At 33.9% G+C, this 20,639-nt stretch overlaps 1 protein-coding gene across 4 annotated transcripts in view; it reads right to left on the bottom strand.

Moving 5' to 3' along the window:
* The window catches only part of LOC112916452 (sodium channel protein type 2 subunit alpha), a 136,544-nt gene that overhangs the window by 18,451 nt on the left and 97,454 nt on the right, over window positions 1-20,639 (bottom strand). For all 4 annotated transcript variants that reach the window (XM_025994126.2, XM_025994130.2, XM_025994128.2 and 1 more), the window contains exons 17-20: window positions 18,256-18,735; window positions 8,293-8,413; window positions 3,394-3,548; window positions 1,671-1,844 (exon numbers count right to left, since the gene is read on the bottom strand). In XM_025994126.2, coding sequence (XP_025849911.1) covers window positions 1,671-1,844; window positions 3,394-3,548; window positions 8,293-8,413; window positions 18,256-18,735 — 930 coding nt within the window. The remainder of the gene's footprint in view (window positions 1-1,670; window positions 1,845-3,393; window positions 3,549-8,292; window positions 8,414-18,255; window positions 18,736-20,639) is intronic.

Here is a 20,639-nt window from a genome sequence, read left to right as displayed (position 1 = left end):
TGATTTACTAGCCTTTAATTTTACACAGATACATTATACATCAGATATTTTTATTATAAATTTACCAATGTATTATAACCACATATAGAAAGTAAAGAAAATTATCATCCGTAATCCAATTATACAAATAAAAGAATGGGGGCAGCGTCAGTGGCTCAGTGGTTCAGCACCACCTTCGGCCCAGGGTGTGATCCTGGAGTCCCGGGATCGAGTCACACATCGGGCTCCCTGCATGGAGCCTGCTTCTCCCTCTGCCTGTGCCTCTGTCTCTCTCTCTGTGTCTCTCAAGAGTAAATAAATAAATCTTTAAAAAAATTATAAAAAATAAAATAAAAGAATGGTTATAGTCTTGGTATATTTTTCCATTGTGTAATATCCAATCTCGTGCAGTCTTAAGTATTTATTTATTTATTGTCTTCTTTTATTGCCAGAAAACTTTTAATGTAATTCTGCATGTAGCCTTTATATATTATATTTAATAGTATATTTGCTATAGGCAGATTAGGAAAAAATATAACAAAGATATTATTCTCTCTTAAATTCAAAGAACTCCCTTTTCCTCATAATTTGTTTCTTCGGTTTGGTGATCAGAAAGTTCATATTGGATTAAAAGTTGATATTTTTTCATTTGAAACTGTAAAAAGTAACTTTCTCAATGAAAGAGTCCATTTTTTTTATTTTGCTAGCATGATATGCAAACTTTACATATCAAATATTTCAAGTTAAAAGTATGCAATTTCCAAGGAATTACAATCAACAGAATATCATCTTAAAATGCACTACTTAGCACATTGTGCTTTCTTGCAGATTCCAGCATCTTCCCCCTCCTTTGTTGGCTGTGAACATCATCCTGTCACCTCCCCCATGTGCCTTTCCCCTGTCCCCACTGGCTTACCTAGTCTTTTCTAGACACATCTTTAAGTTTCTTTTTATTCCATGTCAATGGACTACTAATTTAAAAGGTATTTAAGAAGTAAATCTCCAGAACTAAATGAAGTGATTTTTAATTTTTTTGTTAAGATTTTATATTTGTGAATAAAAGGTGAGATCTTTCTCAAAATTGTCCATCAGAAATCAGAGAGAAATCTTGTATTCTATTTTTTAAAGATTTACATTCGGGTAATCTATCTTACTTTCTTTTCACCACCAGTACAGTTTAATAAAACCTTTAAATAACTGGCCCAGGACAATCTATTTCAGTCATAGAACCATCATACAATTAAGAAGTGTGTCTCCTGCTTTTTTGACTTTCAAGTTTCTTTTTAATTAGTAACCCATCTGTGGGACAAACACTTCTCAATAGGCTCTGGTGATGACAAAAATACTAATGTCAAAGATAACTGTAACGAATTTAAATATAGTTATTGTGTCAAAGGTAAGGGTGAAAACAGTTAAACTTCTACATTAATATATTATTCTATATAATTTGGTATTTAAATATTAATTTGAAATGAAATCAGTAAATACAGTAAGGCAGCATTTGGTTGTTTCACCTATTAAAGCATATGAATTTAAATCAGTAAAAACATTTTGGAGTATCTTGGGAAAATGGGAATCGTCATTTATATTTACATGGAGCATTTACTGAGTGCCTACTATGTGCCAGGCACCATTGCTAGAACTATCATCAGATGCCAATGGAAGGAAATACAAAAGTGCAGAACACTCACGTCAACAATCAGGAAATCCAGCCAGCACCAGGCATTGGTGAAATACATTTGAAAACCATATGCGACCCACTTGAGAAGCATTTCCAGAATGAATATGTAAGTGAAAACTTTGTCGGCATATTCTAACATGGTCTTAATGGTTTTTCGTTGCTCAATATATATATCTTCAAAGGCCTGTAAGGGAGAAAATTCCATGGAATTCCATTGTTATAAACTATCTCTCATTGATGTCTTAATAGAGGAAACTCGCTGCAAGCCTCTCCTCAGGTGCCTGTGTCTGGAAGGCTTTGTGTTCCCCATGGTGGCATCGTGTTTGTGGTTACCTGCATGCACACTTCAGTCAACCAACACATTCAAATAATGTTTAAATTAGGGTGTCAGGTTATCCCAAAGAGCTTAAAAATCTTGAGAGACTGTCAGGTGCTTCTCTCTACAGCAGGAGGCAGAAAGTCTTGCGTAAGTATCTGCTTTGTTCATTATGCAAGAATGTTTTCTCTCAGTAATGCAGATATAAGGCAAAGAGACAACACCCCACCCCCACTTCCTTAGTCTGAGAGGAAAGAGGAACAGAGGATTATCACTTTCTCCTCTTTATTTCTCCCACTCAACCTGGGCACGTGTGTGATGCATGTCTGGAAGCTCCCTCTGCATCATTTTGCAGAGTTCTTGGGACAGTTTGGGGAATTCATTTTCAGGAGCCTCTGGGTGTTCTGGAATGAAAAGATCATTTCTCTAATTCAGTCCTCTTATAGACAAAAAGTATTAGGATAACTTGGTGGTCTGGATTAAGAACAAAAGAAAAATTTCTTTTTTGGAGAAAAGGATCTGGGCTTGTGATCAGGGCACAAGGGCCTCAAGTTTTTTTAGCTTAATTTATAGCTGAAGCTGAAGCTCCTCAGAAGCCAGGCATTGCACCAGCATGTTGATGCACTTTGGTGAGCTTTCACTGGGTAAAACTGAGAAGCAAGAGCTAAGACAGCAAAGGTATTAGTTACTGGTGGGACTGCAGAGTTCCCTCTCTGTTGGCATTAAAAACAAAGGGCTGCCTTCTTTGTTCAAGTGTATGGCAAGATGCAGGATTCTTAGTCAAATCAGAGACAGGTTTAGAGGCGTTCAGATGCAAGGCTAGAATCCAAATGAAATCAAGTCACCAAACCCTGTAATGACTAATTGAAAAACACAAAAGAAATACAGCCATATTTGTATCACCAAATGGGAAAATGGGTCACACTATTTTCATATGTTAATTCATATTTTGACCAAACTGACCCTTCCATTGAATGAAATCGGACATAAGTTTTAATGCTTTCACTTTGTTACTAGTCAGTAATTAAGTCAGTCTACTATTTGCCACTCACTGTGATTGGCATTAGTGAATCAGCATGAACAAGACAAGTGAATTCCCTGCAAAATGAAGCTTATGTTAAGCAGTTTGATATTTAGCTGATAATCTCATGTCTGCATAATGACTCTTATAAGAACTCCTCTGATGACTCAAAGTCAGAAATATCTTTCTTTCAATATTATAAGAAACCACACTTACCTGAGTTTGATTCACCTACTCCATAGCCAACAAAAATTGCTGTTTACTGAGGCTCACACTGTGCTAAGAATATCACATGTCTCTTACTTCACAAGCACCATATTAAAGAAACATTTAATGAGAGGTTAAATTGAGGCAGAAGATAAAGAGTTTCAGTAAAGAAGATCATACATCACCTACCAGTGCCCCACTGCTGAGAAGAATCATGAAGACAATGAAAGTTTCAAACCAGTTGTGCTCCACTATCTTATAGCAAGTTTTTCTCAAGTTCCACCAGAGCTTCCCTTTGCCTTCTTCTATGCTTATCTGACAACACTTGAACTTCCGTACACAGTCTACAATAAGTCAAAGTAAATGAAGAAAAAATAATTACTCTTTGATTATATACATTTGTATTGGTAGGGGACTCATCTACGTTATCTGATACATTGTAAATAACTTTTTAAAGATGGCTTCCACTTACACAAATAGAAATCATCTGTAAGTTTTTAAAATCGTTCATTCAACAAATATTTTTTATGTATATGTGATTATTGTAATGGATTATATTACATCAGAAAAACATACAGAAAAACAAAAAGAAAAATAAAATCTCCAAAGGTTGATATTTTTATCTTATCCTTGTCCTATGATTCCATTTATATATGGACATTTGAATCTAAATAGTTCACTTAATAGTATAATATATACATTTCCCTTTTACTGTAAGTAAATTGAACTGTGAAAAGTTGCACAATATTTTCTAAATAAGATTACCAGACTTAACCAGAATTTATATAATTATTCCACTATTATTGAATATGTTGCTTTAATTCTGGCTTTTTTCAACAATATCATAAACACCTTTGTGTAATTTGTAGGATTACTAGCCCAAAGGCATATCAACAAATATCTATTGAATATTTGTTGCATTCAAGGAATTGTACTGGACAAATAATAATATTAGAATGAGTAAACTATTAGAGTTTAGACTAATAAACTAATAGAGTAATATTAGTATTATTCTAATAAATAATATTAGAATGAGTAAATGAGTAAAAGATAAATAGTCTTTCTATTAAAAAGTGTGCATTTTAGGGGTGTTTGGCCGGCGGGGTGGTTCCTGGGTGATTCACTTGGTTAAGCATCTGTCTTTGGTTCAGGTCGTGATCCCAAGGTTCTGGGATCAAGCCCTATGTTGGGCTCCCTGCTCAGCAGGGAGTCTGCTTCTCCCTCTGCCCTTCCCCCTGCTGGTACTCTGTCTTTCTCTCTCAAATAAATAAATAAAATATTTTTAAAAAGAGGGGGGGCGCCTGGGTGGCTCAGTCTGTCAAGCATCTGCCTTCAGCTTAGGTCATGATCCCAGGGCCCTGGGATGAGCCCCCTGTCAGGTTCCCTGCTCAGCGGGAGTTTGCTTCTCTCTCTCTCTCTCTCTCTCTCTCTCTCTCTGCCTCTTCCTCCTCCCCTTTTGCTCTCTGTAAATAAAATCTTTAAAAAAGGAGTGTGCATTTTAAGTAGGAGAATTTTGCTCACAAATTCTATAGTTATAGAAAGCAAAAAAATCATAAATTAAACAGGGTGCTTGAAGAGTTGATTGGTAGAGATTAATTTCTGATATTGAGCTTTATAGAAGAAATGAATTTAAGGTTAGGCAGTGAGGGATATGTAAGAACAGGTCTGGAGCTGGAAAGGAATGGAGAAATAATGACATCAGTAAAACTTAATGATAGGTCTAGAAGTTGCATGAGGAGAGAATTAGCAGTCAAGATTAGAAAAAAACAGAGCCAATCTGAAAAAAGGACCTGAGTGAGTCAACTGGAAAATTTAGATTTTATATGCTGCCCGATGAGTAAAACACTGAAGGATTTATTTGAGAGTTGTGGAGATTTACCTGATAAGAACACTGATTTAGAATGATTCCTGCCTATACAAGGCACTGGATGGATAGAAAAAAAAGAAGTAGAAAAATAAGAGTTCATGAGACTCAATCAACTGAACACTAAGAAAGTAAAAACAAGGGTAATAGAGGTGACAGTGGTCAGGAATCAGAAGATACTATAGAGCTGATAGGACCTGGCAGCACACAGAATAGGGGGAGACTGGGGGGTGGGAAAGAGATGAGTCATGAGATAGGGTTTTAATCATGAAGAGGGCTCTGTTGAATGAGTGGAAAAATAGAAACCTCATCTTGAAAAGAGTATAGTATTTTACTGTATAAATATTTATCAAGGCAGCCCGGGTGGCTCAGCGGTTTGGCGCCGCCTTCAGCCCAGGGCCTGATCCTGGAGACCCCGGATTGAGTCCCATGTCAGGCTCCCTGCATGGAGCCTGCTTCTCCCTCTGCCTGTGTCTCTGCCTCTCTCTGTGTGTGTCTCTCATGAGTAAATAAGTGAAATCTTTTTTAAAAAAAAATTTATCAGATGCTACTTTATAATGCCACTCAGCCAGATCATATCCTTTGTTTCATGAAAATTAATGATGTGTTATAAAATGTTATTAGCTTCTCAACTAATAAATAAATAGCATTGTATTTGTTGTTTCTTTGAGGGCAAGATATTTTTTCATATTCCCAAGAGATCAAGACTTACATGCCCTGAAAATATTCATTGTATTAAATTAAATGGAATAAATTCGTTTTTTTTTTTTTTTCTCTAAAGAGGATATGAGATGAAAAGAACAGTTTAACAGGAAAAGATCAGTTTTAGCAGGAATGATGAATGCCAAATTTGAGGCACTGGTTTATTTCTGAGAAGAAAGGAAGAAAATGAGATAAGGAAGGGGAACAAAATGGGCCTAATCTGTATTTGTTTTATTCTTAAATAAAAAATCTGAAACAAATACGACAAAAGTATTCAAAGTGTTAAAGTTGGTTGGCAGACATCTATGTATTATTCATTATTATTTTTTACAATGTTAAATTATTCTATATCCTATATAGAATATAGGATATAGTATTTCATACTTAATTTTTTTAAACTTTACAAATGACAAATGTTGATAATACCATAATTATTATTACATAATTACTTATTATTTCCTTATTATTATAGTATATATGTATATATTACCACCCTAAAAACGAGCTGGTAAAAAATTGTCTGGTAAAAAGTAAAAGATAATACCACAAAAATTATTTTTGTGATATACCATTAGAATGTTTCATGAAGTCATTTATTCTTTTTTTTATTTTTATTTCTTTTTCTTATTTTTTTTTTTTTAATTTATGATAGTCACACACAGAGAGAGAGAGGCAGAGACATAGGCAGAGGGAGAAGCAGGCTCCATGCACCGGGAGCCCAACGTGGGATTCGATCCCGGGTCTCCAGGATCGCACCCTGGGCCAAAGGCAGGCGCTAAACCGCTCTGCCACCCAGAGATCCCCATTTATTCTCCCATAATCAAGTAACTGCATTGGAATGTATGCAGACTTTTTGAAGAAAATAGTAGAGTGACTTCCCTCATTAATTAAGCTGAACAAATAGCTCTCCCTCTGAAATTATTTAAAAATTGACAATTAATATTTAGGTATTTATTTGCATTAAATGTATTAAAGTCCAAAATCAATAGGTATATGCAGCATCACCTTCTGTAACAACCTTGAAAGAATCCATTGACATCAACTGTGATCTCTAACATCTGTGCAATTTTATATTCTAAAATTTGCTTAAAGTTTAAATTAAAACAGCTTTAGTGTTCTTAATGTAAACATGCATAACCCAAGTGAAACACTTCTAGAATTAGTTGTATTAAAATTGCATTCCTAGTAACAATTTGAGGTGGTCACTATTTTTATTTTATTTATTTATTTTAAGATTTATTTATTCATTTTAGAGGTGGGGAGGGGCAGAGGGAGACAGAGAATTCCAATCAGACTCCATATTGAGTGTGGAGCCTGAAGCAGGGCTTGATCTCACAACCCTGAGATCACGACCTGAACCAAAATCAAGAGTTGGACACTTAACTGACTGAGCCACCCAGGCGTCCCTGAAGCAGTCACTATTTGTAAAATAAACTTGTACTTAAGCAACTGCTATATGGTATTGATTTGAGTCTAAGACATGATATGCATTATTAAATAGCTGTTAACTAAAAAATGAATTAAATGTGAAGTGATATCCAGAGTTTTAGAGAAATGCTTCTATACCTACAACAGGGATTTATATAAGAAATGAAAAGAATTGCATATCTTGTGCTATTGTACTAAATTTTTCTGCCTCTTCAATCATTAATGGTACATTCCCACACAGTGTGGATTGGCCAAGTGACTTCGCTTTGGTGAACAGGACAGAAGCAACACTGACATAAGAAGAGACTTGGTGGTTAGGTTTCCTCTCTCGCTACTGTGCCTTCACCCCCAAGACGATGCCTGGCCAGTGTGGAGGACAGGATAAGAGTGGAGTGGAGCTGAGTCAGCCCAACAGTCCATCCCCAACCTCAGGCTCAGAAGAGAGCCTATCCAAGATCAGCAAAACCATCTAACTGGCCATGGACTTGTGAGCAAAAATACATGTTTTTTTGCTATATGCTAAGAAGTTTTGGGTTGTTGGATATACAGCATTATTGTTCAAGAGAACTGATCCATACATCAAATTACACACTTTTAGCTTTCTTTAGAAAATCCTCAATATTATTGCCCCAATGGCATGGTGTCCCATATTATACAACAATATCATGTTCTGGCATTTCATTATCTATTATCTACTATCATTCAGAGCTAGTAAAAATGTTAATCCTGACAGATACAAGTAACCATTACTCACGGACAGTTTTAAATGTACACTTAACCAATTACTCCCCATTGTAAACTGACAACACAGGAAACAACATATTACTTCTTTAACCTTAAATTTCTTTCTTTCTTTCTTTCTTTTTTTTTTTTAAGGCTAAAGATATGTTTGAGTCAGCATTCTCTGATTAGATATTCTAGAAGGCCACCAAAACCCCCATATAGTTAGCGGCATTTCTTAATTGAACAGGATGCACAAAAATAGGAATGTCTGATTATATAACTTAAATCCTATATTTTACAAGATAATAGATATAGATGATTAGAGGGTGAGGAAAGAGGTAAGAGATAGTGAGCTCGATGCATCCACTTACCTTCCGTGAAACAGGCTTCAGGTTCAAGAGATTCCTCGGGTTCTACCTCAGGTTGCTCTCCCTCAGCGGGAGCTCCTATATCAACTGTGCTGCCTTCAGATGAACTAGTTGCATTTAGCTTCTGAAAATCAATTCCACAGAAAAGCTTTTAAAATATTTTCTTTAATCGATAATATAAAAATTCAAAAGGCGTGCCCTCAAGTCTTCTGTACGCATTTCCTTGATCTGTAATTCAAGAATATCTTAAACATAATGCCAGTCCGCTTTAGTAGAGGTGGGGGTCACAAGATTAGATGTAGTGCCACAGCATATATCTTTTTTTCTTTAAAAATATGGTGCTAACAACTTAAATAATTTTTGGTTAAGCCCATGTATGGAGATTCTAAATAAAATCCTGAGGAAAGCTTATGTAAGCTGCCAGAGTCATATGGTCATCTGTAATCTTGCTTTTGTAAATTAGCTTACAAACAGTATGGTTTGTTTTATTCTAAAATTGTGACCCAACCAACGAAAGCTGCACAAGTGTATTTTCATGTCAAATGCAGAAAAGATTGATCCAATGCACATAAACAGCAATGATCTAAATTTATCCACTTTTCATTGACATGAAAACATATACCACTAGTTGTTATTAAATGTATTCTATAGTTTTCTAATTCAAAAAAGAGCAGCACATTGTTAGCTTTATAGCAAGAGCTGGTATTTTGCATTCTCTTTGGCCAATGCACTCCTGTGCTTCATTGTGCATTTGGAAACTACTTGTTACTCTGGCACTCTTACCTGTCCTGTTGATACAGGGAGAAATGAATCTTTGGCAGTCGTTTTGGTTTCCTTTAGGCTATATCAAATACCACCAAAAGAAAAATGTAATAGAAAGAAGTTGTTTTAAATCTTGACGTGCAACAAACTTTAGCCAGGTCAGGGTGTTAAAGGGATCAGCTACTACTGGGTGTTAAAGGGATCAGATCAGTTAAAGGGTAACCAGTCTTTAGCCTGGTCTTATAATGCTGCAGGAATGACACAGGGCCAGGTATGAGTGCCACATGGAATCAGAGTAGTTTGGGCCACAGCATTCTCAGACCTGTTACAATGTTATTACCATTAGTGCATAACATCAGGAAATGGCTGAGCTGATAAGAGCTACGTTATAGAGGGGGATGAGGTAAGCACATGATAAAATGCACACTGAAGTATGTTGAACTACTACAAGATGGATATTGTAGTCAGTACTAGAGACACTCTACTCATATTTGAGCTAAGAATTATGTGGATCTGCTCCAGGAAGATAGTTCCCTTATTTTATGAAAATCATTTTCTTGAAATAAACTATATACGTATGATAAATATGAGCTTGAAAATGCTTTTGTCTTGTGTAATTTAACATTATTGGTGATAGAAGCCTAAATATTAGATATGTCTATCTTCTTAGAACTAGTTTCAGGGCTATTTTTTAATTTTACTGAAAAAACAGTTAAATCAAGGATCATACATTATAAAATGCTTGAGGTTTGTTGAATTCTTTTTCTGCTCACCAGGTGTATCACAATACTAGACAGATAATCATGATATCTTTGTCCTTAAAATTTGCATAAATTTTGTTTTAAGATGAAATGTCAAAGTAGGAATATTTATTACCTATGTTTTAATTTTTTACACTTTTAATTTCCTATCCTTTGTCTTTTGGTTAGATCCTTTGATAATATAGCTGTGTTCACATACATGTAATTGATAAAGAAATGACCAAATTATCCTCAGTCCAATTCATCTGAAACACATAAAATTGTTACATATTAGGGATCTGAAGATACTGATCTTATCTGCAGGATGTTGAAACATGGTAACCGGAATAATTGAAGCTTAGTCATACCTAATCTAACTGCAAATAGTCCACAATAAGAAGTGAAAACATTCCTTTTAGGAAAAAGGATAGCACTGTAAATACAGATTGGGAGAAGACCTGGGTGTGAACCAAGGAAAAAATGATGCTCCATATTCATAGTACTCCATATGCTCAGGCTGGCATTAGTCAATGACTGTATTACAGCCCATATCAGTGCTGGGCATGTCACAGTTACTCAATAAATATTATTTTAAAGATGAATAAATGAATAGACTTCTCCATAACAAAATGAAGGTTAGCTCTTTACAGTAATTGGAAGGTTATCAGATAACAAATTTCAGTGAATGTTGGTTTGAAATGTTCCAGGAGGACCCCTGTAACGTCAACTATCATACCTTTCGTTTAGTACAGTTCCACACTACTAATATAGAAATAATGTCTTTTTATTGAAGTCAAATATTTGTCTATGTAAAGGTCAGGTTACCAGAAACTATTTTGTCTCCAGAAGTCTTAACACCAGACTCAATTTTCTGAAGCAAAGATACTACTTTTGCCATTTCTGTGTGCCTAGTACCTATCACCAATGTTTGTGTTTAATAGATGTTTGCTGAGTAAATGAATAAATGACCAGTGCATGGACTCTTTTTTTTTTTCCTGCCAGTAACTACCTCTGACACCTCCTATTGGATACTTTCACATTCAAGAGAATACAAATAATATTTCCACTTAGGTGCAGAGTAACATAAATCCTTTAAGATTCTGAATTGTGTAAATAACGGCCAGTAACTTTTAGAATTAGGAGTGCTGTCTCAATATCAGGCTCTCTCTCTCTCTCTTTTTTTCCCCCCCCAACATCAGGCTCTCAATTATTCAGACCTAAAATGAGTCTACAAAGAAAACTGCACTTTAACTCCGGAGTTAATAAACTCTGAATCACTCTGAATATATGAATATATATATATACTGAATCATTCTGACAAGGTTTTCTTTCTTTTAACTCTTTATTTTTTTTTTAATTTTTATTTATTTATGATAGTCACAGAGAGAGAGAGAGAGGCAGAGACACAGGCAGAGGGAGAAGCAGGCCCCAGGCACCGGGAGCCCGATGTGGGATTCGATCCCGGGTCTCCAGGATCGCGCCCTGGGCCAAAGGCAAGCGCCAAACCACTGCGCCACCCAGAGATCCCTCTTTTAACTCTTTAAAGGTGAATTTGTAGTCCCCTTGTTGAATGGAATCTTTTTAAGGAGAGGCAATCTTCTCCTTCTCCATCTTCCCTCTGATATGGAACAGCAACCAATCCAGCGTCTATTTAGAGAAGGAAATGTGGCTTTAATTATCTTGTCATAAGTTATAGTGAGTCAGTAGCTGGACTCTAGATTTTCTGTACCTAATTTAGCAGAATTTCCTAGAGAATTTTTTGATGATTCATAAGTAAAACCAACCTTTATCAATATAAAATATTTAGTAGACGTGATACGTAGTTAAATTCTGTAGGTTCAAGATAGTGCTTGTGATATTATTGGTTCCCATGTTTTGTGACCATGAACTTAGTATTAGTTAATTTATATTCATATTCTTATATGTATTAATGTAAAGTAGAACTAAATATTCATTGGAATAGTAAATGAACAAAGAGTTAACTTTAAACAATACTGAGATGTAGGTAAGAAGCTGACTTATAAAATCTTTCTTGAAAACATCAATTCAGTGGCTTTCTTAAAATTACATAAGAGGCAAATATTATGATATAAAATATGTAGGCTAAAAGTTACAACGTGTAAAGAATTCATAAAAACCAAAGGAATCAAATTAAAACTTTAAAACTCCAGCTTCAGATGTGGTCATAATTACAATAAATTATAACTATGGTACAAATTCATCAAATAGAACTGCCAAATATACATCATTATGTGGAACTAGTAGAACTCATGTACTTGAAGAATTTTCAAGTAACAGTTGCTTGCAAATGCTCCAAACCAGGCATCATCCACTGCAAAATGCCACATGAGTAGGAGACCAAAATATGAATTGGCTAGAAATAGAACCAGTTCTATACTTTCAAGTTTTACACTTGGCAAGTTTTATATTTCCCTTTGGTAAAATTTAGATGTTTAGTTCTCTTTTTATTTTTTTGTGCTTATTTATCAGGAAATAAATGAGCTAAATGATATTGTTAGAATACCCTTGCCTCGTTAAATTTTAACAAAATATGATGTATTCTAATATTAGGATAGTAAATCAAACAGGAATACTCAATTGTTTCTTGGTATGAATAGCATTGGCAATAATTTACTTTCAAGTGGAAATATTTACATGAACATTTGTTTTTATGAAAACCACATATTACACTGCTCTTCCAATGAAAATCTGCTGGATTCCTATAGGAGTTAAGCCAGACAGAATAATATTTTGCTAAATGATCTAATAAATGAATATCAAGGCACATAATATTTCATTTTGTATTTTTAAACATTCTATCTCTTTTACTTTCCATATCATTGATATATTACGATTAAACATCGACATGCCAAACTAATAGTCTTTCAAAAAGCAAAAGAATTTTTTAAAATAATTAATCACAGCCGAAAAAGGGAGAGAAAAACATCATTTGCTATTTTTTCATAGGCACACTTGTTTCTCATTATAAAATTGAGGTATATTTTTAAGGAAATATAATAAGTAAAGATTTTATATAATTTAGAAAAAATGGTATATTCTACTCTGATTCAATAAAAGGAATTGGGATTTTAAAGAATGAAATAGCTTCAAATATAGATTAGATCAAATATTTGTATCTAAAGATTCTGACCCCCAAGAATGGCAATCCTTTGTTTCACATGGATTCTAATTCAAATTTATATTTAAGGAGTTCTGGGTTATTTTCTATGAAAAATCTTATCACTAGAACAATGAAAGTTATAATCTTGCTTGCTTTGGGATAAGCTTAAGGCCAAAGTGACACATTAATTGCAGAAAGGGATTGTTGGTGTTGCCATCTTAACAAGGAAGATGGCAAAATCAAAAGTATCATTATTATTATGCTATATTAACCAGAAATCATTTTTCTCTTTATAATGGATATATTACACAATTTTCTAAGCCATAAATTGGATTCAAAGTGTTTTGGTGTGGCAAAAGTAACAGTTATACCATATCGGCCCATCCCGCAGCAGATAGTGCCCCAAAGATACACGTGTTCAGCCCACTTAGTTCTTACATGAAGGGTAGTAAGAGCCTTTTTCTCCCTTGATCACTAACCTACTGGAAAAATTTCCCTTGAGGACTAAACATTCTCTGGGATAAAATCATAAGTGCATTCTTATTGAATCCGTCCCACTAAACCTTCTCTCACATCTTTTTCCCTCTTCCTACCCTTTGTATTGCAATTTAGTATACTCTTTTAGGGAGCAGACAATGTTTCCTAAGCAACATATTCAAGGAAATTGAAAACTGTAATAATATGAGAGTTAAGAATAAATGAAGTCAATTTAAACCAGTTTCTGCTTAGTTTGTGTTTCATCACATGTACTCCAGGTAAATCTCCTAAATAAACTGGTAGATAAAATATCTGATTATCACTTTCCTTGTATACCCCTTTATACCAGAACTTGGGAAATGGAATACTCAGAAAATAAGGAAACTAGCCTTCCCTTTGTCAAGGAACCTGGGAAAAACAAGCCGTTATCCTAAGGAGTCAAATCCCACACTTTACTGAAGAATTAATATATTATAGGAAACAAATTCTTTCTAGTCCCTGTGTATATGCATATCTGTGTTTCGTTGTGAACAATTATATATCTAGGGTCCCACTTTATGTCATTCTTGAAAAATATAAAGCATTATCTTTCATGAATCTAGAGTGCCAGAGACTGAATATTTTGTTCCAAAGTATAAAAAAATGCTATGAGAATCACACAATCATTGCTCCTTTCCAGAGAGACCAATATGCTTATGTTAGGGTTGTTTTATAGTTTTAATGGCAAGAAGAAAAGGAAACTGCACCTAAGTGACAAGGTATTTAATTAACATTCCTTAAGAAAATAATTAAATTGCATTGACCAATTTGGTTAACATATTTGAGTACAAAACTATGACTTCAACATTAGGAAATGCAAAAGTCCACCAAATGGATCCCAAAGAGGGTTACACTCATTGCCATGGTCACATGACAAGAGAAGTCCTTTCATTTAAAAACACTAAAGGAGCTCACAATGATTCTCTTCCTACATAGGAGTTTGTAGTGCATGAAATATTTAAATAATATTTTTCAGGAGAAAGTTTCCCAGCAGGTCTGGATGAAACGAGGAAAAACAAAATCACAAAGGACAGAGGAGCAACAGAGTAAAGAAGGTAGATTCCAGATCTATTTTCAGAATGAACATACCATCTAAAAGACCATTCTCTCATTTTTGGGAGGTACAAAAGACATTTTTTTCCTTGCAGTTAGAGGTTTTAGGGGTAAATACCAACAGAATTCCCAAGGGAATCATGTTCTAAGTGTAAAATATTTTGGTCAATTGCTAAATGAAGCAATTCCATTTTCTCTATAATGAAGCAGATAAAAATTGTACCCATGCTGCTAGCAGCCAAAACATAAACATTCCAATTCATTTACATTATTATCACATTAAAATACTCTTTAGGCAGTTTGAACATGAATAAGGAATTGCTTTGGTTTGCAGATTACCCTTCAGAAAAACTTAATATGACACTTAACAAAAAATTACCAACAAAGTACACCACTGGAGCTATATTAAAAAATAAAACAAAACAGGGAAGTGAAAGCTTTTCTGCAAGTTTTTCAAAGAGCACCATTTCTCCTTTAAGCCCTTAGCATGTTCAAAATTCTGTAGCATTAAATGGAAATTAAATAATCCATAAAGGCATGCACTTTTATTTTTCAGTGAATATAATTTCTATTAAAATCTATGTAAGAAGATTAGCAACTAAATCATTTTTTAAAAAAAGTTAGGGTTGCCAGACTTGCCTGACCATGCTTTATATGACTCAGCATAAGAGCAGCTGTGCATATTTTTATTTTACTGCCAATGGATGGGCAAGGAATGTAGCTGAGTAACATGCAGGCCAGTCAAAATTCATTTAGAAACTGATTATATTTATATATGTACAACTTGCTTGGGTAACCTGGGTAAAAGTGGTGGCACGAGCCTCTGGCTGGTTAAAAAACACCAGAGCGGCACTCTTGATGGCTCCAGCTTGATTTTACCCCTGTGAGAAGTAAGAATGGTAAGCAGTGAAGGTCACCATATTGCACTAGTAAATCTCACTTTGAAAAATAATCATTCAAGCATGGTTTCAACATTATTAAAACTCTAAAAGAGAAATTAATCATTCAAAATTGCAAACTATGAAAGGAATTACATTATATATGTCAAATAACGTTGAGTTAAAGCATACATGATTATAATATGTATACTCTAGAGAATCTACAGAAATACTCAACTTTATCAAAGACAAAGAGGATTTAGTTCAAACACCCAAACAACCTCTGAGTCCACTGGGTTAGTCTGTCCTTTTATAAAGGGATTTTTAAAAAAATTCCAAAGTTTTCCAAAGTGTCTCATTTTTTCCCTTTAATAAAAAAAATTATTTAGGTTGGAATATCAATAACCTTCATAGCATTTCTTACTACTCTAGATGTGATATTTAATGGCACGACCCCATCCCATCAATTTAAAAAATGAACAAAATAACTAGAACAAAATAACAAAACTAACTAGAAGACAGAACACTATACAGATGCTTCAGGTAGGAATATTTGGAATTCTTGGATAATTCTCTCAAATCTCTTTGGTTTTCTATATAGTATATAGAAATATACTAGTATAGTATATATAAAATATCAACAGATTAAAACCTGCACATTTCTCTTAGACTATGTCTCCAATATTTTATTAGTTTATAAGTATATATTTAGGGAGTCTGACATTAAGACATAATTTAAAATTTCTCTAAATTGTAAATTTTAACAACCGTAACAATCTCTATGGGGGGAAGGAATCAAAAGGACTCTACAGCTAAAGCAATAAGATAATTCTATTTCCAACTGGCAGATCAGTTCTCTGCCTCCAATTCCAAAGTATTGAGTTCACATCTATTATTTTAGAGTACTTAATTCAAATAGAAAACAAATGAAAAAGCTTAATAGTAATTGGAAAAAGAGTTGGATTTTCCTGTCCACTTGACTGGACATTCCTCCTGTGTCAAACACAATGGTTTGAGGTGAGGCAAAAATACATGTAGTTTTGGAGAAGTCTGTCTGAGGCTTTAAGATTTCTGAAAATTAGGACTGGATGTCAAATTGACTACACCTCAAAAGATACTCGAACTCAGCCAAAAGTTTAAATTGACTGATGCCTGTAACATTTAATTCTTCATAATTTATTCTTAGTTTATATAAGACATTCTAAAATTAAACATACATCAAAAGAAAAATTGACTTCCTTTACAGTAAGGGAAACATTTACTATTTGGTATAATGTCAGGATAACAAGAGGGGAATATATAATAACATTTAATGACCCAGTTCTATTTTCTAAATGCTTGCTTCAATTCCTATGCGAAAAAAAAAAAATTCCTATGCGTAATATGAGCAATTAGGCCCCACCCTTTCCTCGGCATAGCTCATCCAACTATGCTTATCCAAAATTTTATTGACCATATATTAAGATATTATTAAATCTTAAAATAATGGCCTTATTAGCAAACATTTTGAGTTCAACTAGTTACAGCTATTCGTTGCCTCAGGCTATAAAGTTTCATAATTTTCTCCTTGAATCGTTATCACTTATTCTGTGAAACTAATAGCTATGACCTTGTCACTTACATGTTAATTCTAGTACTTCTATTTGAACTTTCTCTGGATTTCATGTTTAACAAATTAGCAATATCTATCTTAAGACAAGAAAGAATTAAATACAGCACACTCAGTAATTTTACGTAATCAATACGGGAATACTGACTGAAATAGCTAGGGTTTCCTTCATAGAAATATATTTTTGTTCCATATTTTATTAACTAATCTCTAGTTTTTGTGACTCTTAGATTACTTAAATTGTATCCTTTAGTGCCTCAAGCTCCCCAGTCATTCATCTTTCTTAGAATGAAAATAGTATAGAAGATCTTTCTCTTCTCTGTCAATCAATTCAAATGACAAGAAAGGATGAATCTTTGTTTTGGCTGTTATTATTTGTTTATGCAAGCTTTAATCACTGAGCATTCTGTTTTCATTTTTTTTTTTTTTGTATGGCTAAACAATTAAACACTAAGGGTTTTAAATTCTTTCTTCTCTTATACCCAACTCTGTACTTATTAACCTAGAAACAAACCGAAAGCATACTCTGGTACTCATACTTTTCTGGTAAATCAAAAAATACTTTAAACTGTCAAGACTCAAAAAATAAATAAATAAATAAAATAAACTGTCAAGACTCGTACTATAGTTGATAAACTCAGAATTTCACACTCTCTAACGTAACATGGATTGTTGTTTGTGTAGACAAACACACGCACACACTTGGCTCAGTAGGGATAAATATTTTCAGCTTGATTCATCACTACTTTCATTTCCTTAAATTATTTACCTCAGAAACATGAAACTAAATGTAAATATCAAGCCAAGATCCCAATCAGATTTTCCATGAATAAAAATGCCTGTGCAAACTAAATAAGATCCCATTTTATGAAATATTTCATAAAAGCCAAGTGAGACTTGGAACTGCCCTCTCACCACGTATTTTTCTAGTACATATGCAAAAAAACCCCACCACTGCAGGAGAATTACAGGGAAGAAATTGCAAGGAATGAACTGAGGCATTTTTACAAATGTCAAATTATTTTTAAATAATGAGAGAAATTCATATCAATCTGAAGATTAATATTATCAAGAACTCAAAATGGTGAATATTTGAAAAAATGAGTCAGCTTATAATTTGTCTGGCTACATTTTAATCTGTCATCAATTTATCTATCACCAATTTTGCCACAGAAAGTGTGTCAACAGATACTTCCTATTTTCTTAATGAGATAAAACATAACTTCAACATAGACTCATAGCTTAAAGTATATATTACATCAAAATATCTTATTTTAAAATTCCTACCTCTTTGCTTTCCTCCATATCTGACTCGCTGCTAAATTCTTCAGTATTTAAATTTTCAAAGTCAGATTCCCCGACAGCAATTGGTACAGTCACAGTGAGGCTGGGATTGTTTATGAATGACATGTAATCACTTTCATCCACAACATATTTTTCCACACTGCTGCCTATGCCACTGGTAGTTCCATTTCCATCTTTGAGATAATTGAGATCTTTTCCTATTTCTATAGTGGTATGGTTGGAAATACAGCTGTCTTTTTTGTTATTTAGATCTTCAAGAGGTTTAATTTCATCTAAGGCTTTCTGCTTTCTAACAAAGGCTTTCTGAATAAATTCACGTAGTTTTCTTTTAACATAATCGATTCCTTTCTGCATCCTTCCCACAGCAATCTGGAGATTGTTCATTTCATTATCATCGTCAGTGGCTGCAAGGTTGTCAGAACTGAATGAACTCAAGAGCAAGGCCAGAAAGAGATTCAGAACCTAAACACAATAGGAAAAAAGGTGATCAAAACATTGTGTTGTTTCATTGCTCTTAACTATAAATTTTTCAAAACTGTTCTTATATTTAATTTTTTACTAATAGGTATTTCTTTTAGTTTATGATAAACTATCCTGAAAAAAAGTGAATGAAATAAATACCTCGCCAATATCAAGTAATACTATTAACACTATTTCCTTTTTAGTAATTGCAAAACTACTGAAACTACTATTAGTTGACATTTCTAAGTTAAGTTCAATTCCAAAAGATAAAACTTAGTTATCTCGTAACCATACAATGAATAAAGAAAAAAAAAAAGTTTTATTTGGGATGCTAAGGATTTTCTCCATATAACCTGGATTTTCCAGGACACTGATAATTTATTATGATTTTATTCCTAAAACCAAGATAATTCTAATGCATTTAAATATCATTTTATTGTTATGTATTGTACCAATTTTTACACCAGATAACTTACCAAATTAGAAAAAAAATACCTATTGCTAGATCAAAAGTCACAGTTTTTGTTTGAGAAAATCATGGCCACGAGATCTATACAGTGCCTGAAAATACTATAAAAAATGGTTATTATACAATAATAATGATGTTAATATTGAGTTAAAGATTGTGGAATCAAGACATTGCCATGGGCAAACATCTACTAATTAGCCTGTATCTTGAGTCTCCAAAAAATAGGCCCCACAGATATGAGCGAGTGAAAATATTAGTGACTATAAACCCACTGTATATACTCAAAAAAAATGTAATTTACTAATGAATCGGGTACGCAGATGGGCACAAGACCAAGCTGTATAATTTTTTTTCAGAATTTGATGGATGATGTTTGTGAGTCTCCAATTATTCAAGCATATAGAATAAGAGAAGGATATAGTAGTAAAGGGAGCCAAAAACAAAATGTAAATAATAAAGAAGAATCCTCAGAAAGACTTAAAGTAGAACTCCAATGAAAAGGATGCTAAAATCTTGCTACATTCCTATCTTTTCAATAAGCTAATAAGGCCTATAGCTCCTTTATTTAACCAATTACAAGTTAGTATAACCAATGGTAATAAGAAATGTAAAAATGTATAAGATTAAGGACTTCACATAATCTGTGAATCTATACTGACATTTCTCAACCACTATACCATGGCTGCTGGGATTCATACTAAGGCCTGCTCCTTTACCAATAAATTCATATTTTATTATGATTTGCCTTTAAATTTATGATTTGGATGAAAAATAGATGTAAGAAAAAATTAAATGCTACATTTTGGGTTTATCCATAATGCAACTGAGTTTTGGTGCCATAATTGTTTTCTAGATTTGATTTCTGAAGGTTTATTAAAGAACTGTCTTTTTTTTCTATCAGGAAATTTTTCTTGATATGTACCAATCGACCCTCCCAGAGTGAGAGCCAACTTCCATTTCCTCCTCAAAACACTGAGGCAAGTATTCCATTTGTAAGTGTGTCGTATACTGTTAGAGCTGTATGGCTTGCTCCCTTTTCTTGTTAGATTTAAGCATGGGGCAGTTTGCGGCCCCACCTCTGTCCTGCCTGTGGACCGCTCGTGGCAGTGATTACTGACACTTCTTGTGTGGAGCATGATAAGAAGTTTACGTGAGTTCAAAGGAGGTTATGCCAGCTTGCCTTTGGAGGACCTTTCTCTCTTTGGTGAGGATGAAAAAGAAGAATTATAGGAGGCAGCACATCAAGTTCATTCTGCCTTGTTTAAGCAAATGTAATATGAACACATTTCCTTACTGGTGGTAAATGTGATAGACCTTAGCTCCAGAAACATATCTGGGTTATAACAAAAGGGGGAGCTGTTCTTTACTTCTTTTTCTTAAATTTTATTTAAGTTAAATTTGCCAACATATAGTATAACACCCAGTGCTCATTCCA

The sequence above is a fragment of the Vulpes vulpes genome, chromosome 3, assembly GCF_048418805.1.
Source record: "Vulpes vulpes isolate BD-2025 chromosome 3, VulVul3, whole genome shotgun sequence".
Classification (NCBI taxonomy): Eukaryota; Metazoa; Chordata; class Mammalia; order Carnivora; family Canidae; genus Vulpes; species Vulpes vulpes.
This window is presented reverse-complemented; position numbering and strand designations above follow the sequence as displayed.